Raw genomic sequence first — 20,543 nt, 5'->3', positions numbered from 1 at the left:
GGGGGAGGGATGGGACACAGAAAGACCATAATCCCTGGGGAAGCTGCTGAGCCGGCAGCAGTGGCGATAGGTGTGTGTGTGGGGCGGGGGGGGCTCTGATCGTCAGCATTCATCACACCTGTCTCCCAACATCTCTCTTACTGGTCATCAATTCTCCAATTGGCTTTAAAACTTGAGCGCAAAGGCACCCCCGTTGGCGGCTGCTGAGAAACACATTAAGAGCTTGTCAGCGCTCTGCAGGGCCCCCCCCACATAATTATCCAGGGGAGGGGTGGGGGAGGGGCCCGGCACTGGGACCGATCCTCACAGCGGCGCTTGCTTCCCAGGCTCCCTTGCGGGGCCCTTTGCCAGTCCCAGCGGAGGGGTCTTCCGCACAGGGCCGGCCGGCCAGCCACCAGGAGCCCAGGGGATTCCCCTGCCTGCCCCCAGCCTGCCCCCTGGGAGCCCCGGCCTGCGGAGGCAACCTCTCTCCCCCCCCTTCCGCTGAAAGACGTCTCCTCCTCTCCCCCACTCTTTAACAGGCGGCCACGGAAAAAAGGAAAGAGCTGCGCGCGTGATTTATGATACTTCAGAACAACGAAGATTCAATTGCACTGCACGTCTTTGCCTCTGATTACCTCCTAAATGAGATAAACTGATGGCAATTCATCCTGAGGCCTCACCCACTTTCCCAGGGTGCCAACCTGAGGCACGGAGGCTTCTCGACTGCCTGGCAGGGGGGCAACCCATCCCCGGGGCTGGTGGGGGAGGGGAAGGCTGGATTCGGCCACCAGATTCCTGGGCAGTGCAGTAAAGACCTGGGGGGGGGGGGCAGGTCTTCCCCACTCCTCTTTAGCAGGAAGAGGGAGGCTGGAGCCAGAACATGAAAAGAACGTCTCCCCCGACCCAGCAGACCCCTCCACAGAACCTGAGGCCCTGGCCACACTCAGGCAGAGAGGAAGGCTCCAAAGGAAGGAAAAATCAAATGCAGGATTTGCCAGGGCAGGTAAGAGTGAATGACACACAAACATACTTGTTGGTAGAAGAACTAGAAACAGCCACACCTGTGGCACTCGCCCAACAGAGCCACGCAGGAATTCTATACTCAGGGCTCCCCCCTCCAACTGCTACACCTCAACCCAAGCAAGTCCAAAAGGACAGAACTCTTTCCATTCAGGGATGTGAAAAGTTAGCAAGCGAAGAGCCCCCGCCCCTTTCCCAAGCTGCAGGGAAGAGCTGCTCTGCTGGAAGCCCCCCCCCCCCCCCGAAAAAGGAAACACTGCAGTGGTCCTTGCAGGCAAGGGGGAGGCCTCTCCCCCCGCCCCCATTCTCGGCTCGGGAGACCACTAGAAGTGGTAGGGGTCTCTCCATGCCCCTTCCCCACCATGGTTGTGAGCACCCTGGGTTTGCTTTGCTGGGGGCAAGGGGCACTCAGGGTGACTTTAACTGCAGGTCAAGGGGGGAGATGCAACCCCTCCTCACCTGGCGTTCCCTTCCCCAGCCCCCCAAGTGCCCAAGGGGGGGGGGAAAGCCCCTCTGAGGAGAGGGCGCAGGATGGCTCCACAACGCCTGACACTTCAGAGGAAGCTTCTGCAGAGTCCTGTGCCCCAGGAAAGGGGCGCCCCCCTCCTCAGAGCAGCCCCCCCACCCCACCAACAACACAGCCCCCACTTCTCACACTGTGCTCCTTCTAGTTGCAGAAGAGGGTCCAGCACGGCCCCAATCCAGGGGGGGGAACAGGAAGAGCGCAAAGGCGACACCCCCCCCCAATACCTTCAGCCACAGAGTTGGCCCCCTCGGGCCGGCTGCTGCCCGTGCTCTTTTTCCGTCGGTGCTTCTTCCGGTTGGCGTGGGGAGACGGTGGGGGCTCGACCTTGGGACTGACACCACTGGACATGCTGGGGCTGGAGGCGAGGGAGTCTGGGGGGCCGTTGGCTGGGGGGGCAAAGAGGAGACAGAGTCAGCAGGCCCCCGCCCAGCTCCCAGACCCCCACCCCCCACCCCACCCCGGTCTATGGCTCCCGGCCTCAGGAGCGTCCCCGCGCAGACGCCCGCGAGGCACCGCAGAGACGTCTCCCTCCGACTTGCCACGCGCCAAATTTATCCTCAATCATACTGTTCCTTACAATTAATAGCAGAATTAGAAACAATCAGGGAGCTGGCTAATTACTGTCAATTAGAGTGCGCTAATCAAGCTCCGATCACACCCGCACACACACTCACAAGCACAGCCGCACCAGCACACATCGCCACGGCTCTCCCCATTAAATGTCAAATTTCATTAGAGACCAGCAACAAAATCAGAAGCCTGACATTCAATTCCAGCAGCGCGCCACGCGCCCGCTCCCAATCAGCAGAGCTGCGGAAATGCTCCTGCCAGGATCTCAGGACCCACCGCAGCCCTCGGCCCCTCCCTTGGCCCACCCCAGCCCCCTGGCACGAGGGGGGGCGCCGCCACAGTCATTGCTCCCTTCTGCCTACTCTGTGCCCAGAGCAAAATATGCCCTTCGCCCCAGGAAAGCCCCCCTCCCTGCCTGCCTTCTCTGCAGCTGCCGTTGCCAACTCTGCCTGGGGAAATCCTCGGCCAATTGGGGGCAGTGCCTGGGGAAGGCAGAGTTTCGAGCTCCAAAGGGATGCGCAATATTTTCTCTGTGATCAGGAGATCAGCTGGAATTCCAGGAGAACTCCAGGCCCCACCTGAACGTTGGCAACCCTGTCTACGATACACATTACAAAGCTGCATGACAGGCTGAGCCCAGGCGTCTGGGTTGGAGCCCGTGCCTTTGAGGACCAGAGTGAGCCAGAGTGAGCCCAAGCACCTTCTCCTCGGGAGGCAGGTGTGGGGTTCGGGAGGCCCCCGTTGGCAGAGAAATGCGGAGAGGGATGTCCAAGGGCACCAGAGCCAGGCTGCCACCCTTCTGGGCACAAGACGGGCACCAGGCCCACTCACAACCGCAGCCCTCCATGATGGTTCTGACCTTGGTTACGTGAAGCTCTGGCCAGGCCAGCTCAGGGAGCCGCGGCCTCAGAGGGGAGACCCCGGGCTGGCCATTTCCCAGGCCACGCAGCAGCTTGGTTCAGGCCTGGGCTTCAAGCGCCAGACTTGGATCGGGGAGGCCCAGGTCAGAACCCCCCCTTCGCCCAGTTTCACCCTCACCTCCCTCACAGGGGGGTTGTTGTGAGGATGAAATAGGATGCAGTGAGCTCCTTTGGGGCACCACTGGGGAGAAAGGTGAGGTATGGATGAGTTAAGCAAACAACCAAAGGAGCGGGTCTCACTCTGGCCACAGTGGTTGCCGGCCTGTGGCAGTGGTGGGGGAGCGGTCAGTCTGCCTGCTGCCGCACGGGTCTCCTTGGTCCAGCGGGGAGGCAGCTGGTTCCCTGAGCCAGTGCTGTGAGTCTTCTTCCCTGGCACCCAGAAGCATCCCATGGATCAGAAGGTGGCCCCCTGAGGCAAGGAGAACCATTCAGCCTCCCCAAAGGCCTCTCTGGAAGCTCAGCCAGCACGCTGCAGGGGTTACGAGCGAGTGAGCGAGTGGCGGGTTCTGATCCAGAGCACCAGTTCCTTTCTGCCCCTCTCCACACGCAGCCGGCTGGGTGACCTTGGGCCTCTCAGCCCTCCCTCTGACCTGCCCCAGCCCCACCTGTAGGAAAGGCGCCTTGAGACTCACAGTGGTGGCGAACCTTTGGCACTCCAGATGTTATGGACTACAATTCCCAACAGCCCCTGCCAGCATGGCCAATTGTAGGGGCTGATGGGAATTGTAGTCCATAACATCTGGAGTGCCAAAGGTTTGCCACCACAGCCTTAAGGGTATTCAAAAATAACTCCTCTCTTTCCATTGTAGCCACTGGCCCCTGCTGAAGAGCCTGCCCCCAGGGGGGAGAGGAACTCCCTGCCCCAGACCACAGGCCCCTCTGCGGGCAGCTGCTCTCTGCCTGGGCCTTCTTCGGAGGCCTCTCCCTGCCTCCCCAGGCAAAGTCTGGCTGCTCCACCCCCAGGCAGATTTAACTGCAGTGCTGGGCGGGAGGGGGGTTAGCGATGGGGCAAAGGGAGGGAACCTCCTCCCCCACCCCCACCCCCACCCGCTTTTTGCAGCTGAAGGGACCCAAAGAGCAGAGGTTTGGCCCTGAGATGCGGCAGCTGCAAGCCCAGCTCCTGGGGCTTTGGCGGCAAAGGGGCACAGAAGGCTCCTGGGCAGCAGAGGAGGGGGCTTCTGCAGCCCCTCCTCCAGCAGAGCCCCCTGTCAGCAGCAGGGCAGGGCAGCCCAGGACTTGGGTTTCCTGGCGCCCCCCCCCCCCCGCCCGCATCTCCTCCGGCTCCTGCACGCGCAGGCGCGCCCCCGCCGCCCGGCTCCCCCCCCCCTCCCGCTCCTGCTCTCGCCGGCTGGCTCTGCCCCATCAGCAGTAACCGTCTGATTAATTCGCTTCCAGCAGGGAGCTGATGGGCCCAATGATGGAGGCGCTGCATCAGGCGAGCTGAAATTGATAGTTTTTCACAGTTACAAATGAGGAGCCTCCCCGGCTGCAAATGGCGGCGGCGCAGTCGGACTCCGGTAATGATCATAAAGAGGCTCTCTTTAAACTGCGAAAGCCCCCGGGAGCGGCAGGGCGGGCGGGCGCGCTAATGAGAACGGCGCGGGGAGGGCCGGGCGGGCAGGCAGGCGTGCAAATGGCGCTGCCGCCGCCGCCGCCGCCCTTGATGGGCATTTAACTGCCTTTGGAGTGCGGCCGGCCGCCGCGCCGAGTGATGGATGCCGCCGCGCGCAGGCAGCTATTTCCCCATTCGCCCAAGTGGCTGCGCGGGGAAGGGGCGCGTTGGCGGGACCCCCGGCCTCCCCAGCCCTCCCTCCCTCCCTCGCTCACTCATTCACTCACTCACCAGCGGTGGGCGCGCTGCTGCCGCTGCCGCTGTTGCTGCTGCTGGGGGCGGCCACAGCCTCGCTCCACTGGTCGGCGCTGGAGACGGAGAAGGAGCGCTGGTGCAGACCCTCGGCCCGCGCGCCCAAGCCCAGCAGGTGCCCGCCGCCGCTGGAGCGCTCCGAGTGCAGGGAGGTGCTGCTGGCCGAGTGGGGCGCACCTGCAGGGGGAGGCAGGAGGGAGACAGGCTGGCCCGGTCCGATTCTGGCCCTGCCGGCAGGCGCGTCCTCTGCCAGCCCTGCCCGCCACAGCCCAGCAGGACCGGGGGCAGCCCGGGGGCCGAAGACGCAGGAAAGGACTTCACCGGCCCAGAGAGTCTGCCGAGGGTCCAGCCGGAGGGCTCCAGGAAGCCCTCAGTCGGAAAACCACGGGCCCGGCATTCAAAGGTACACTGCCCCCAAACATGGACGTTCCCCAAGCCTAGCCAACATCCACAACAGCCCCGTGCTTCAATCTGATTTTTAAGAAGCCATCTAAGATATACACCACTCTGCAATGGTTGAAAATGCACATTCAGGCAGCATCTCTGAAAGTATTTATTATATTTATTCTATTTCTATACTGCCCCCCCCCCTTTTTGGGATACTCCGCCTCACACTCACTTTTACCCCAAAATCCAGCATTTCCGAAACGAAGCCCCGGGTTAAAAAACAACAACCCAAACATCATTGTGGGGGGGGGCGGGGGGAGGCCTTAAGGAAGGTTTGCAGAGTTCTTTCAAGTGTGTGTGTGGGGGGGGGGGGTTTCTGCATTCTTTCAACCTCCAAAGGAATCAGTGCTCCCCTCTCTGTTCTGCCTCTTCACGCACAACATGAGTGCCCCGAGAAAGGCAGATTGGAGGTCAGCTCTGACTGCTTGGAGGCTGCTGAAATCCTCCAAAACTGGAAGCGTTAGAAATCTCTCAAGGTGGGGACGGAGCTGCAAGCCGAACGCGCATGAGCCAAGGAGCTGAGTGGGCCAGCAGCCGAGGAGCAAAGGAGGGCCCGGCCAGGTCTGCAGCGGGGAGAAGTGCTAACTGAACGGACGGGACAGCCTTGCAACCCAGGGTTCCCTGACAGCCTCACAACCCCACTTGCTCCCAGCTTGTTGCTTCTGGAGAGCTGCTGGCATGAAGCCAGCGGGGGCCGGGGGGCACCCCACCCTGGGAGCCGGCAGGAGCCCCACTCTGCCTTCTGTCTGCAAACTGGTACACCCCTGGAAAGAACTCTGCTCTGCAAGGAGGGCTCATGAAACAGGGAGGGAGGAAGCCACACAGCCCCGAGACTGCTGCCGGGGCCTAGGGGCTGGGTGCCGCCTGGATCCCCCCTGCCCCGTCAGCAGGAGGCAGTCTGCTTGCAACACCGGCCAACGCGCAGCCCTGGCCGTGCGCGGCAGGCAGGTTCAAGGCGTGATCTCCAAGCACCTCCCCACCCGCCCCGCCCCGCCCCGCCCCCGGGTCCCCTGTGGGATCCTCAGGTGTGCCTCAGGGCCCTCCCACCAGCAACAGCCTGGCCTTGCCTGGCGGCTGCCCCTCCCCCCTCTAGTTCAACACGTGTAAAACCGTGACACCGGCTCTGCCTCTAATTAGCCCTTAATTTACAAGACATACTCAGAAGGGTAATTAACTGGCGCTGGTTCCTGCCTGCCACCATCCATCTTCCCTGCTGGAGGGGAGGGGCAGGCGGCAGGCGGGGGAAGGCAGGCAGGGCAGTGGCCAGAGACCCTCTCCTGGCAGCTACTTGGTCGGCCAGGGGAGCAGGCAGGCAGACCCCCACCCAAAGGCCTCACCAGCCCTCTGCTCAGCAAGACCCCTCCCCCTCTTCCCCCACCAGCGGAGTGTTTCTTTCCTGGCTTTCCATATTTTATTTATTTATTTATTTATTTATTTATTTATTTATTTATTTATTTATTTATTTATTTATTAATTATACCGCCCGATCCCCAAGGGGCTCCAGGCGGTGAACAACACCATTTAGGCATCAAACAGGAGTGGTCATACAAAATATAAATACATAAGCTCCATCCCATACTCATCAATAAAATAACTTAATACTCATAAAACAGCGAATGACAGTAATACATAAATAGACAAGAGGTGTCCAACCCCAATTTAAAACCTACCCCCAGAAGGGGGGACAGCGGGGCCCCTCAATATGAGAGGACCCTGATGTAACCGTACCAAGGCAAGGAGCAGTAAGGGGGCACTGTATCAGCGGCTGGACACTCCAAAGGCCCGGTGGAACAGCATGGTCTTACAGGCCCTTCTGGCCTGCACCAGAACTCACCCAGGTCCCGCAGGGCCCGGACAGCTGGAGGAAGGGTGTTCCACCAGGCCGGGGCCAGAGCTGTAAAAGTCCTGGCCCGCGAGGAGGCCAGCCGCATCATCGAGGGGCCGGGGACCACCAGCAAATTGGCCTCTGCTGAACGCAGAGGCCGAGTTGGGACATATGGGGTGATGCGGTCCCGACAGTACGAGGGCCCCAGGCCGCGCAGAGCCTTAAAGGTCAAAACCCACACCTTGAAGATGATTCGGAATTCAACCGGAAGCCAATGCAGCTGACGCAACACAGGCTGGATATGCTCTCTGAAGGCGCCTCCTGTGAGCAGGCGTGCCGCCGCATGTTGGACCAGTTTTAACTTCCGAATCAAACGCAAGGGAAGGCCTGCGTAAAGCGAGTTACAATAGTCCAGCCTGGAGGTGACCGTTGCATGGATCACAGTGGCCAGGTCCGCTCGGGAGAGGAAGGGGGCCAGCCGCCGGGCTGCCGTTCTCCTTTTCCGCACGTGATCCCCATGAAGCCTTCCCCTTCCGGACTCTCCCTCAGCGCCCACCTCCGTTGCGCCTTGGCAAGTGGGCTGCCGGATGGCCGTGCCAATCACGGGAGTGGCGCTGCCACGGCTGACAGAGCGTAAGCGGGGGTGGGGGCAGGAAAGCAGCGGGGGGCCCAGCACCGCGACATCAAGGGCCCTACAGGTAGGAACTCGCTCCTTTCTCTGCGCCTGGAAACAGCAGCGCAGCACTTCCAAGCACAGCAGCGTTGGTTGGACTGGCTACTGAGGCACTGACGGCCCACCCCCACCCTCCTGCGAGGGGATATTTTCCCCACTTGGGCTGGCCCTGCACCAGTACTCACCTTTCCTCATTTGTGGGCAAGGCCACGGAGGGAAGTGGCCAGGGGGGCGGGGAAGCCATTATGCCTTCCCGATCCCCCCAGCAACAGCAACATTTGGGGCCAAGTAAGGTTTCTGGAATGGATGACAGTATTTTCATCTTGAGGCCCACCTGGCAGGGCTGGAGGGCATCGCTGGTGTGTCAGCCGCAGTTGGTCACAGGCACTGTGTGCTACAGAGGAGGTCCAGGGCTCCAGCAACAGGGCAAGATCTAGCAGCACCCCCAGGCTGCAAGCCTGCTCCTGTAGGGGGTGGTGGTGAGGCAGCCCCCTTCCAGACAGGCTGATTGGTCCCCAATATCAGAGCAGCACCTCCGTCTTGTCTGCCACTGACCTTCGGTTTGCTGTCCCTCAAACTTAAGAACATAAGAACATAAGAACAAGCCAGCTGGATTAGACCAGAGTCCATCTAGTCCAGCACTCTGCTACTCACAGTGGCCCACCAGGTGCCTTTGGGAGCTCACGTGCAGGATGTGAAAGCAATGGCCTTCTGCTGCTGCTCCTGAGCACCTGGTCTACTAAGGCATTTGCAATCTGAGATCAAGGAGGATCAAGATTGGCAGCCATAGATCGACTTCTCCTCCATAAATCTGTCCAAGCCCCTTTGAAAGCTGTCCAGGTTAGTGGCCATCACCACCTCCTGTGGCAGCATATTCCAAACACCAACCACACGTTGCGTGAAGAAGTGTTTCCTTTTATTAGTCCTAATTCTTCCCCCCAGACTTCTCACCACTTTCACCAGAACTTGCTGTCCAGAACTTCCACAGGCCCACCTGGCTCCGCCAGGCAGAGGCACAGAGCTGGGCACTGTCTGTCGGCCTTCGCACAGCAGCCGTCTCAGCAAGTGGTTTCACGCGGCTGCTGAGCAGCACGGAGGACAAGGTGGGTCCCTGCAGGACCCCGTCACTTAAATGCTGTGGAGGCCACGGAAAAACCTCCTTTGAAAACAGCTGTTGACGGCAGCTGGAACTCCCCAGGGCGAAGCGCAGAATCATTCCTGACTTTCCCTTCGTCGACCTTTTTGCCAGACGCTCTTGCTGTTGAGATCAGAATGCAGGAGGACAACGGGGAGGGACAGAAGAGAAAAGGCCGGCTTCAGAGGGGACCCCCAAAGCGCAGACGCCACAGACACGAAGAGGGGATCCTCCAAAAAGAGATCGGCCGTGCCAGGTCTCTTCCATGCTCAGGACAGTGTAGATCGGGGGCCCTCAATGTGATGTTCGTGGGCCCCCACCAACACCTTTGCTGGCAAATGGTTTTAGAAAGTGAGCAAGGCAGGAGGGGGGCTTTTACCCAGTAAGGCTTCTGATTGGTTGTGAAGATCTTGAACAACACTGATTTGGCAGCACCTGCCACGACAACCCAAGGATCTTCACTGTGTAGCTATACGGAAGCTGCGGCAGCCGTTCTGTGGCGGGCTCCATCTTCTGCGTTTTGTGGCAGCCATTTTACAGCTGTGCAAACTGTTAACTGAGGCCACGGGAAGGATCCGCCCACCACTGGATCATGTCAGGCTCGTTTCCCCGGCTGAGGCTGACGGGGTCCTCCGGTCGTGAAGGGCTGCCGTTATCCCTGCGCTTTCACAGCTGGCCAAATTCTGCTGACAGCTACAGTAGTCCTTTCCCTCCTTTTGGGGGGACGGCCCCCATCCCACGGAGGGTGTTGCTTGAGGAAGGTCATGAAATTACTCTCCTGGCTGGGAAGCCAATTCTCTTCAGTGGGCTTTTTTCCAGGCAGCTAAGAAAAGTGGCCTTTTGGCTGCTTCTTTGCATTATGGTGGATTCAACCCCGAAGTAGCGTTACTGCTGCTCACACAGTTCTGTGCGACTGCGGGAGGCTCAGTTCTTCCCTAAGCTGCTTTGAGTGGGAAATCATCACCATTGACTGATGATCGGGATGTGCGGTTGTTCCACAGACAACTTCAAGCTGGGGCAGACCCACCCCGTTGACCTCCAGTCGTGGATCCAGGCCAAATTCCCCTCTCGGCTGGATCCCTGGAACATTCTCTCAGCTGGCCTGTGCGTGAGGGCAACCTAGGAGCTCCTGCTGGCGGAAGAGCCACAAATGCCTGCATGAAAACAATCGCTTGAGCTACCTATTTGTTTCTGGGATCCAGCCCACCTCAAGCCCACCACGACCAGGGTCCACCTCTCCGAAGGCCCGCCTCTCCTCGCAGGGAACCACCTGCTCCCCATCCCCTTGGTCGTCAGGAATGGGATTTCCCAAGGTGGCACAGACGGACTCGCCCCTCTCAGCCTGGTTGTTCCAGAGGATGTTCTGTTGGTCATGGCTGTTCAACAGCTGAAATCTTCATCTGACATTTTATTGGAATAATTAGTTTATTGCCACTGAGGTTACGGGCGGCTGTTTGGGCTGAACTTTGAAGCATTTTGTAGGACTGTGCATTGGCAGTTAAAGGAGCAGCAGTGGCGTAGGAGGTTAAGAGCTCGTGTATCTAATCTGGAAGAACCGGGTTTGATTCCCTGCTCTGCCGCTTGAGCTGTGGAGGCTTATCTGGGGAATTCAGATTGGCCTGTGCACTCCCACACACGCCAGCTGGGTGACCTTGGGCTAGTCACAGCTCTTCTGAGCTCTCTCAGCCCCACCCACCTCACAGGGTGTTTGTTGTGAGGGGGGAAGGGCAAGGAGATTGTCAGCCCCTTTGAGTCTCCTGCAGGAGAGAAAGGGGGGATATACATCCAAAACTCTTCTTCTTCTCTTCTAAACCCCAACACTGTATTTCCAGTCTGTTATTCCCCTGATGCCTTCTAGCCTGCACAACAGGGCAGAGCATCCCAACCCAGCAGCTCTGTGGGCCTCCGGCCTTCCCCGTGAGGCCGGGGTCTGGCTTCCGAAGGCACCTGCAAATGGAGCTGGCTGAGAATCTAGTCCCGGTCCCCCCACCGGCAGAGGGAGTCTTTTTCTGCCCACGTCAGCTCTGCCTCCTCTGGCTGGCAGCAGGTCGGTGTCTTTTGCATCACCCAACCAGAGGGGGGGGGGGGAGAAGGCAGTCTGGCGTAGGCTGATCTGGCCAAACCTCAGGACATATGCAGGGTCAGGACTCGGGAGACCACCAAGGGAGGCTCGGCAGAGGCCGCTGCTTCTTGCTTGCCTTAAAAGCCCTGTGCTCGTATTGCCGTAAGTTGGTTGCCACTTCACACACGCACACAACTGGAGGTGCCGCTGGGGGTTGAGCTTGGAGCCTGGGGCCTTCTGCACTCCAAGCAGAAACTCTGCCACTGAGCCACGGCCACGGCCCGAAGCACAAAGCCTCCCCACTGCCCTCTCCCCGATGGCCCCAGTGGGAGGCCTGCCCAGCTGGCCTGCATCTGCCCTGTCTTGGAGGGAGACGGCGGGAACAGCAGGACGCGAAGGCAATGCAAAGGCGCAGGGGCCAGCTAGCTCAGGGGAGGGCAGGCCCTGTGGACGCCCCAAAGGTGGAAGGGCCCCTGGAAAATGCCTGGCGGGGGGTGGGGGGCGGGGGGCACAGGGCCAAGCCACACAGCACCACTTCCCTCTCCCTGCAATGAAGCGATGCACACATTTAAGGTGGGGGTGGGGGTAAAAGGCCCTTTACAGAAGAGCTTCTCTCCCTGAAGGACGAAGGGAAGCCCCTCCCAAGGCTGAGCTGCTGCATCTGCTGGTGTGGCTGCCCAGCCTCTAGACCCGTGGTGGCGAACCTTTGGCACTCCAGATGTTATGGACTACAATTCCCATCAGCCCCTGCCAGCATGACCAGATGTTATGGACTACAATTCCCATCAGCCCCTGCCATTTTGGACACTGCCGAGCCAGCCAGGCACACCGGAGCCAGCCCAGTGATAGGTGGATTGGCAGCTGGAGCAGTAGGAACTCCCCCCCAGCGTCCTTCCCCCCCCACCCAGCCTCGCAGGAGGCCCTTCATTCAGCCTTGCAGATCTGAGACAGGCCGCAGTGGCCAGAGTGGGTCCTGGAACACCTTGGGGCAAAGGTCAAGGCTGCCCCAGGCCCAGGCCAGCTGTATGCCTCCCTCTCCCCACACTCACACACAAACATACAGAGCAGTCTTGTGCTTGTCTCAATGTCATCGCCCCCATAGCGAGCAGCAAAGCCCCGGCGAAGCAGCTCTGCCTTTTCTTTGTTAATTCTTCCCTCGTTACATTTGAAATTCCACAATCAGTGTGCACTGTAATTGTCGAATTTGATGCTAATGATTAATGAATTAAACATGGATCCATCAATTAGTCCTTGGAGAATAATTCTGCATAAAGCCGCGGATAATGTAATTACAGTAACACAGATAATGAGGTGTTAACATCGACGGAGCCCGACGTGACATGAGCACAGCAGGCAAAGCAACCGGGCCGGGGGGAGCCGATGGCACTCTCTGCCCCTGTGGCACAGGGAGGGGGCACACGCAAGGCCAGGGCGGAGGGCGGAGCGCCTGCGAGCAACAAACTCTCTGCAGGGAATAATCAAGCCAAGAAGCCAGCCAGCCGAGCCCCCACGCCTTCTGCACATACAGCGACTCTCCTCGAGGAGTACGTGTGCCCCCTGCACAGGTCAGGAGCAGCCCCCCAGACTGAGCTGAGGAAGGGGCAGACAGCCACAAGCACCCACTGCAGCCCCCTCTCCACAGCATGCTCTGCCAGAAGGTCGCTTCAGCGACTTCAGCCTGGACCCACCTTCCGCCAGTCTCTTGGTGCTGGTTTGTACAGCACCTGGCAACACCTGGTATTGATCTACACCTCTGTGGGAGGCCAAGGAGGCAGCTCTGTGGATCTCAAGAGGAGGCAAGCAAGGATGAGCAGAGCACGAGAAAGGTGGGGAGAGGAGGAGTCTTGGCCGGAAGAGAACGCTCCAAACTCAGAAACAGGCCGGCAGTTTTCTCAGAGCAGAAAACACCCCACCATCAGCTCACGGCAAAAACCGAGGCCCCCTCTCCACTGCCCCGGCAGCAAGCGGCAAAAAGGCCCCAGCCAGCGTCTTTCCTGGGAATCTCCCTCCTTCCCCCCTGCTCCTCCCCCCCCACCCCCCCCCCCGCAGGCACTGGTCCCGCCTGCAAGAGAAACAAAGCCCCCGCTCTGCAAACTTCCCAACTTTGGAGGGCTTGGATACTCCGCCGTAATGGGGCTTTAATGCTAGTTATTTGCATTTAATTAGACACTGAAAACCGTTAATAGAGCCGGCACGTCGCGCATCTCCTCCCTTCCTTCCCTCCACCATTCCATCTACATTCCATTAGAGAAACATTTCGGCTGCAGAGTCAAGGGCTCCGAGTCGGAGGAAGCAGCGGCCGGCCGGCCGGCCCACCAGGAGTCTGAGCACAGGAGCGTGGAGGGGGGCCGGCCCCGGGCATGGCAAGGAGCAGGTGTGCCCTCAGCCGCGACAGCCCCTGGCGAGCCCTGCTCCGGAAGCAGTGAAGAGCAGGAGCTGCCTGCTGGAACTTTCCCAGCCAAGTCTACCCCCACCCCCCACCCCCACCCCCCGGGACCTAGGAGCTCCTCTTGCAGAAAAAAGAGCAGACAAGAACTGGTCTTACTGGAGCCTCCCGGAAACTGGCCGCTGCCTCCGCTGCCGCCGCGCTCCTTGGCCAGGCCGTTGGCTTTGGGGCTGGCGCTGGGGCCGCTGCTGGTGGTTGCCCGAGGAAGCCTCTTGCCCGGCACCTTCACTGTGGTCCTCAGCAGGTCAATCTCCTTCCCATGGACGTTCTGCATGTAGTCCTGGGAGGGGCAGAAGACAGACCGGCCTCAGCCAGGGCAGCCCGGGCACAGGAGGAGGAGCCCCCCCTCCCTCAGACCGGCCAGCAGGCGGGGGCCACGGCCTCAGCTCTCCCTGGTGCCCTTCAAGGGGCGGGGAGGGGCAGCCGGCCGACCTTTAACCTCGCAGGGAGGAATTCAGATTGCATTTCAGGAGGGGCTGCTCCACCAAAATGGAAGTTCTGGGGCGTGGAGGAGCAGGGCCAGACTGCTGTTCAACAGGTCAGGGAGTAAGCTGCAGACAGCCGTGCACTGTACACTGGCCAGAGGCCTCAGGAATGGCCCAGGGAACTCAACCCCTGCACCAAACATCTAGGGGCTGCCCTTCATGCCTCAGGCAGAGAGAGAAGAGCTGGGGCTGCTGGCAGCATGTGAGGGGGAGATCTTTCCCTACTGATGCCCTGGGGGGCAAGGAGGAGCTGCAGCTCCAGAGCCCCCTCCCTCCAAGGACGAGGTGGAGGATGTGGCCACATGTGTCTGCTCCAGTTCACGGGGAGGCCACAAAAGAGCATCAGCAGCCCCTGCCAGGCAAGGGCAGGAACAGCCACACCTGGGAACTGGGGGGTGGGGTGGGGCGGGGCGGGGGCAAGGTCCAGGGTGCTAGCCTCCCCCCTCCAGCCCGGGCACAGACAGCTGACGGAAGACGGGGCCGTCCTGTTTGCAGAGGGGGCTGGTGGGCGGGTGGAGGATTTCCCCTCGCTCAGCAAAGCCGGGGCTGGGTGCGAGAGAGCCGGCCTGCCCGCTCGCTTGCTCGCTCGCTCGCTTGCCAGAGAGCCCGGTCACCAACGTGCCGCATTTATTGCCTGCCATAAAACTGCAATTTCTTCCCCAGCCTCCTCACTAATTACCCAACCAGTTTCTCTCATTTCATTTTATTACTGGAATTAACAACGAGTTCAAAGCGTGGAAAGCTATTAAGATGTGTGATTAAGCCACATTCAATTAGCTTCTACAAACAATTTAATTGATGTTGCAGATAGAATTAACAGAAGGTGATTGTGTGAATGGCTTCAATGGCTGCAGGGTGGGAGGGGCCTTCGCACCGCCTCTGCCTAGCCCAGCAGCGAGGGAGGGGGGGTGAGGGAGGGGTGAGGGAGGCCTTGCTGCTGTGTGCCACTGGGCAGGGTGGGGCAGGAGACGAGGCAGAGGGGTAGCCTGCCGGGGGGGGGGGGACCTGAGAGGCAATACACCCGGGAGAGCTTGGGGGGAGCCTGGGGAGGGGGCAGAAGGGAGGCAGCCTCTGGCCAGAGCAGACTGGGCGGGGGGGGGGGCGGGAGTTGTGTTGGCATTTTGGGACGGACTGTGGCACACCCAAAACCACTGCGGTAAGGCATGAAAGGGGACACCCTTCCTACATGCCCTTCTCATCACTGTTTTCCGCAGCGGCAGGGCTGGGGTGTTTTGTTTTTGTCTAATCTGGAACGTTCTGGAAAGGCTGGAAGAGAACAGGAGAAGGCAACCTGGAGAAGAGACTCCCCTCCGGCACACCCCTTCCTAACAGCTGGGCCTCTCTTGCCATGGTCAGAGGGCCACCCACAACCCTCCTCTCCTGAGGAGTGGGGCTCTGCACCAAGGCCTTAAAAACCATGCAAACAAGATCCGCAGGACAAACCCCAGGCCTGCGTGGGGCGCGGGGGCTCAGGCCCTGCCTCCCCCAGTGTCAAGGAAGTGAGGATCCCGCCCCCACCTGCACAGGAGGAAGGAAGGCCCAGCGGGGCTGTGTAGACCAAGATGAACCACCTGAACCCAAAACTGGGCCTCAAGGGGTCCGGGGCTGGGGGGGTGGAAGGGACAGGGATTTGGCGGGCCCTGTGGGGAGGGGGCAGCGGGCCCAGGACATCAGCCGTGGCACCACCTCCATCGCCCAGGAGGGCTCCTGCCCCGAGGAGGGAGGCGCCACACGTGTCCCGTGTCCACGGCTCTTAGTGTCAGCAGCAAACTGTGCTCAAGAGAGGGCAGAAGAAGGAGCCATTAGCGGCCCAGCGGGGAGGCGACAGAGATGGATGGGCCACAGCCACGTACCAACAGCACCACGTGGAGCAGCTGCAGCAGCCCCCCCCCTCCCCCCCGCCTGCCAGTCTCTAAGCCAAGCCAGCAGGGCCGTCCACCTTCCACTCCGCCCGGCCCCGACCCTTCGGTGCAGAGCACTCACGTGAAGGCTGGGGTGGTAGGTCAGGACTCCGTTGTCGCACAGAGTGACGTACTTCTTCTTCCACTCCTTGTTCAGAGACTTGCCACTGCGCTTCAGGAGAACTCCCTGCAGGAGAAAACGGGGGGGGGGGGCGCGCTGTCAGAGAGATCCCACCCCTCAGCCCACTCGCCTCTCTGGGGCCAGGAGCCGCCCAAGTGCTGCACTCGGGGGGGGGGGGGGCTTTGCACCGCCTCTGCCTAGCCCAGCAGCGAGCGAGGGAGGCAGGCAGCAAGGGAGCACTCAGCACTCCTTTACCTTGGGACCCCCACCCCGGTCAGAGGGACCCCACCAGTCCTACTCATTTTCCCCCCCCAGCAAAGAAGAAAGTGACCTTGGCTGTTGCCCCCCCCCCCCCCCAGTACTCTGTGCCAACATTCACAGAAGGTCATGCCTCAAAGATGCCCTTTGGCCCCCACAGAAGAGACTCCCACCTGCTTGGATCTGGGCCATGCCATGGCAGCTGCCAAGGGAGGGGAGGGGTCAGTCACCGAGAGGGTGCCCACAGCTCTTGCCCCAGCCCCCCCCCCCCCCCCCCGCACGGTCTAAAGGCCCACCTGGGTGCCACCAAACCAGGGCCACTCTGAGAGCTCTCTGCTGAAACCGAGTTCTCCAGCGGGTGGGACCCAGTTCAGGTCAGAATCACGTCCCATGGCCACGGGGGCTCCAAAGCATCTCCCCGGCTAGAAACGGGTCGGCCGTCAGCTGAGGAATCTTGTGCTGGAAGAAGTGCCCACCAGTGTCCCCCAAGGTTCCCTGGGACTGGTTTGTGTGGAAAATCAGCCGAGGGGGTGGGAGGGTGAAGCCCCTCTTCCCAGGTTTGAATCGGGGCCCGTGCCGCTGAGGACACGCACCCCAAACACACCTGGCTCGGCAGGACCCCCCGGGCAGGCCAGTGTTAGCTTAGCGCTGCACCAAGGGCAGCACTCCAGAGCCCCTCTCTTGCCTAACCTTCCCCACAAAGTAGATTTACGGTCTCAGGAGACGGTTCTGCGCTGCTGGCCAGAGAAAGGGCTGGCAAGGCCCTGGGGAGCGCTGAGCGTTTCCCAGTCAGAACTTCTGGCAGTCCAGGCAAACGAGCCCCAGGCAGGTGGGCTGCAGCAGGAAGGAGGCCGTGGTCCCTCGGGGGCAAGGAGACAGCCAGCGCACCTTCCCAGGAACAGGGGAAAGGGGGTGCACAGGCGGCTGTGAAGTAGCAGGTCCCCCTAGGCAGAGATGGGGGGGAGCTCTCCGGCAGGCTCCCAGGAGGAGGAGGAGGAGGAGGAGGAGGAGGAGGAGGAGGAGGAGGAGGAGGAGGAGGAGGAGGAGGAGGAATGTTCCAGCTCAGAAACAGCTCCCCATCATCACAGACCGTGCGCTTGCTGCAGAGCAGTCTCAGGGCTGTTTCTGGCGCGCAGAGGCCCGGACCCCCAACTCTCACACAGCATTCACTTGAGGGGTATTTGTGCCACCAACAAAGACAGTGGTTCGTAGGTCAGGAATTCATTGTTAAGCAAACCAGTTCTGTGACACTCAGGACTCAGCAGAAGAGCAAATGCGTCATCTGTGGAGCCGGCAAGGTGCTGAATGGGCCGGGGGTGGGGGGGGGGAGCTGCCTGCTCTGTCCCAAGGAGGAGGGGCCAACTCTCTCCTGCCCCTCCAGGTGAGATGCCCCCGAGTGACACACGGAGCCTCCCTGAGCCCACCCTCCAACTTCTAGCATCACCTGGGGCGGGAGGGGGGCGCGGCTGAACCTCCCTGCTGGGGGAACTCTCTGCTGCTTCCTGCCATCTGGCAGCTCTTGAAGGCAGAGGAGCAGATGGTCTGCTTTTTCTTCTGGTCAGTTGGCAGCCTTCCCTCCCTCTTTCCCTCCCCAGACCAAACCCTTCCCAAGGATCAGCTTAGCCTGGAAAGCACTAAACACTCTTGGGCCACCAGAACAGGAGCTCGGCTACCTAGTGGGCAAGTGCTGAGTGGGGGGGGAGGCAAGGAGGAGGGTGGCTGGGGGGCACGGGGGTGATGCCCTGTGCATGGAGGGGTCCAGACTGTGGTGTGGGGGACACGCCGGCCCCCTGCCTCCAGGAGGCACAGAACCAGCCGCAGGGACCCAGCCGGGGTCCTGGATCGCCTTGGGGGCTGCCCCTTGGCTCCTGGAGTACTGTGGTGGGGCAGGCCTCCCTCCCAGGCATGCAGACCTCCTGTTACCTCCCCCCACTGCCACAGCCTGCAAGACCGAGATTGGGTGAGAGAGGCAGCACACGCACGCACGCACACACACACACACACACACAGAGGCAGGAGCAGCAACAGCGGCGGCAGCGGCGGCAGCAGCAGCAGCAGCAATATGCAAGGTAATGAAGCGGGAAGCGGGGATGGCCCCCACAGGACTCATTTACTCCACAAATCTCCCTTCCACTCACTTTTCGCTAAGAATTTTAACACCAAACTTAATTGTAAAGTCGCGTATTGATTAGAAAATGCAAATGGCAATTTAAATGTAATCTGAGTTCCCAGCGTGATCCCGGCTCCCTCCGAGGAGAAGCCACCCAGCCCGGCTGCCCAAGGAAAGCACACAGCCCAAACTGGGGCAGCGCCGGGAACCTCTGGCCAGAGGTGGCTGGCAGCCCCCACCCCACCCCACCCCACCCTTCCGGCCAGCCAGAGGGCCAGGAGCAGAGCAGGGAGGCTGCAGGGCAGCAGTGGCTTGCCCCCACCTCCGTTTGGCCAGGAAGGAGAGCCCCCGGCTCCAACACCCTGGCTCTGAGGCCCCACCCCAGTCGGAGGACTGTTGGGGGGGGGGAAGGACCAAGGAAGGTTGAGCTGGCAGCTTGTGTGGCTGTGTGCCTGGGGTTGAACGGGAGGGCCAGGGTTGGGAGGGGGTGGTTAGATCTCTCCTTAGCAGCGCCTGGGTGAGCAAAACTGGGGGGGGGGGGTTGCCATGAGCTGCTATGGGGGGGGGGGCAGGAGGTTCCCAAGCAACAAATTCCCCACAGATCACCTCAAAAGGGATAATCTGCCCCCCACCCCCCACTTCCTCCCAGGAGCTGTTCTACATATGGGTCATTCTGCAGTCAGAGTTATTTTATCCAGGATGTATCCACCCCTCAGGGTTGCTACTGGGGGGGGGGGAGCTGGGGGGGGGAGGAAGGGAGCAGCTTTTAACACTTTCCTCCTATATTGTTTTCTCGCTGAAAAATGCCAACCATATTGGGGGGGCGGGGGGGAACAGCTTGGCGGCTTGTGACTATTGTTGGGGGGGGCGGGGGCTCTTGACTGCCTGCAGCTCTCTGCCAGAAACAGGAGAAGGGTCCCAGGGCACGAAGATTTATTTTCCCCTCCCAGGCACCTCTGATCTGATCCCACCCCCCACCCCCCAGCCCCCACCCACCTCTGCAGCCAGGAGCCCACCTCACAGCCTCCCCCCCCCTCAGGGGCCCAGTTGGCCACCCCACACGAGATGAGAGGCCAGGCCAGGATTTTCACCCCTGGGCCAGCCACTGGCAACGCCAGGAGGGAGCCACGGCCCCCGGGAGCCTGGGCACCCTGCAGCAGGCACGGGGCTTTGGGAGCCTGGACTCACTCGCCCTTCAGGGGCCCTGGAGAGAGAGAAGGGCTTGAGGCAGGAGATGCCCCCGGACTCCTGCTGGATGCGGCTTCTGCAGGCCGGCGCAGCTCCCACTGAAGCGAGGCACAAGGTCCACTGGGCCAGCGGTGTGTGACCAGTGGTGCTCCTGAGAAAGGGAAGAAGCCTCTTCCTCCTGGCTGGAAGGGGGGGGGGGCTTCCACTGGAAAGCCTGACCTCAGATCCCACAAAATGGGGGCGGGGGGGGGGGGGAGGTTGTGCCTGTGCAAGGGAGAGAACAGACCACAAGGCAGCGCCCCAAACACCAGCCGTCAGAAGCAGAGACTCAGGATTTCGCTTATACAAAAGTGCCTGTGGGAGACGGGAGCGTTCCCCTGAAGTTCAAGACGGTGCACCTGCACAGAGGCACGAGGGCCTCATCCGCTGCGGCCTCTCAGCCAGGGGGCTGGCACTGCGCAAACACACACACACACCCCGGCCCCTTTCCCCTGGCCAGGAGGGGCACACCAGCTGGACTGGGCATGGCCAAGGCGCCCAGGGGAGGCGGAAGCAGACTGCAGCCCCCTGGAGGGAAGCACAGACCCCTCAGTAAACACAGCGAATACCCCTGCCCCCACCCCCACCCCCGCAACACACTCTCTCACATGAACTCTCATCCACACGAGTCTGCTGAGCACAGAGCTGGCGACAGCGACGCTTGCATGGAGAAACACGACGGGGGCTGAGACAGATGCTCCTCGTGCCAGGCGGGGAGTGGGGGGCTAGCCCAACATGGCCCACCCCCAGCTCTTGGTCTGCACCCAGCCCTGCGCACGGCCAGCCTCACCCACTCTAGGGAGGCGCCAGCAGCCAGCAGCCCTGCCTGTGATGCCAACCTGCTTCATGGGGATGGCCCGCCCGCTGCCGATACTGTCCGCCTTACAGTCCAGGGCTTTCTTCTCCCGCTCCAGGTCTGAGCCTTTCCGAGACTGGAAAAGAAGAGACAAGGGGCCGTTAGAAGGACCTCC

At 60.9% G+C, this 20,543-nt stretch overlaps 1 protein-coding gene across 1 annotated transcript in view; it reads right to left on the bottom strand.

Annotated features, from left to right (window-relative positions):
• LOC125440704 (arf-GAP with GTPase, ANK repeat and PH domain-containing protein 3-like) overlaps positions 1–20,543 on the bottom strand; it is a 34,294-nt gene that overhangs the window by 8,774 nt on the left and 4,977 nt on the right. Inside the window, 5 exon segments of the mRNA XM_048510610.1 lie at positions 1,753–1,914; positions 4,862–5,059; positions 13,570–13,750; positions 15,939–16,043; positions 20,412–20,504. Coding sequence (XP_048366567.1) covers positions 1,753–1,914; positions 4,862–5,059; positions 13,570–13,750; positions 15,939–16,043; positions 20,412–20,420 — 655 coding nt within the window. The 5' untranslated portion in view covers positions 20,421–20,504.

The sequence above is a fragment of the Sphaerodactylus townsendi genome, linkage group LG11 (genome assembly GCF_021028975.2).
Source record: "Sphaerodactylus townsendi isolate TG3544 linkage group LG11, MPM_Stown_v2.3, whole genome shotgun sequence".
NCBI lineage: Eukaryota > Metazoa > Chordata > Lepidosauria > Squamata > Sphaerodactylidae > Sphaerodactylus > Sphaerodactylus townsendi.
The sequence above is the reverse complement of the archived record's forward strand: the minus strand, read 5'-3'. Positions and strand labels throughout refer to the sequence as shown.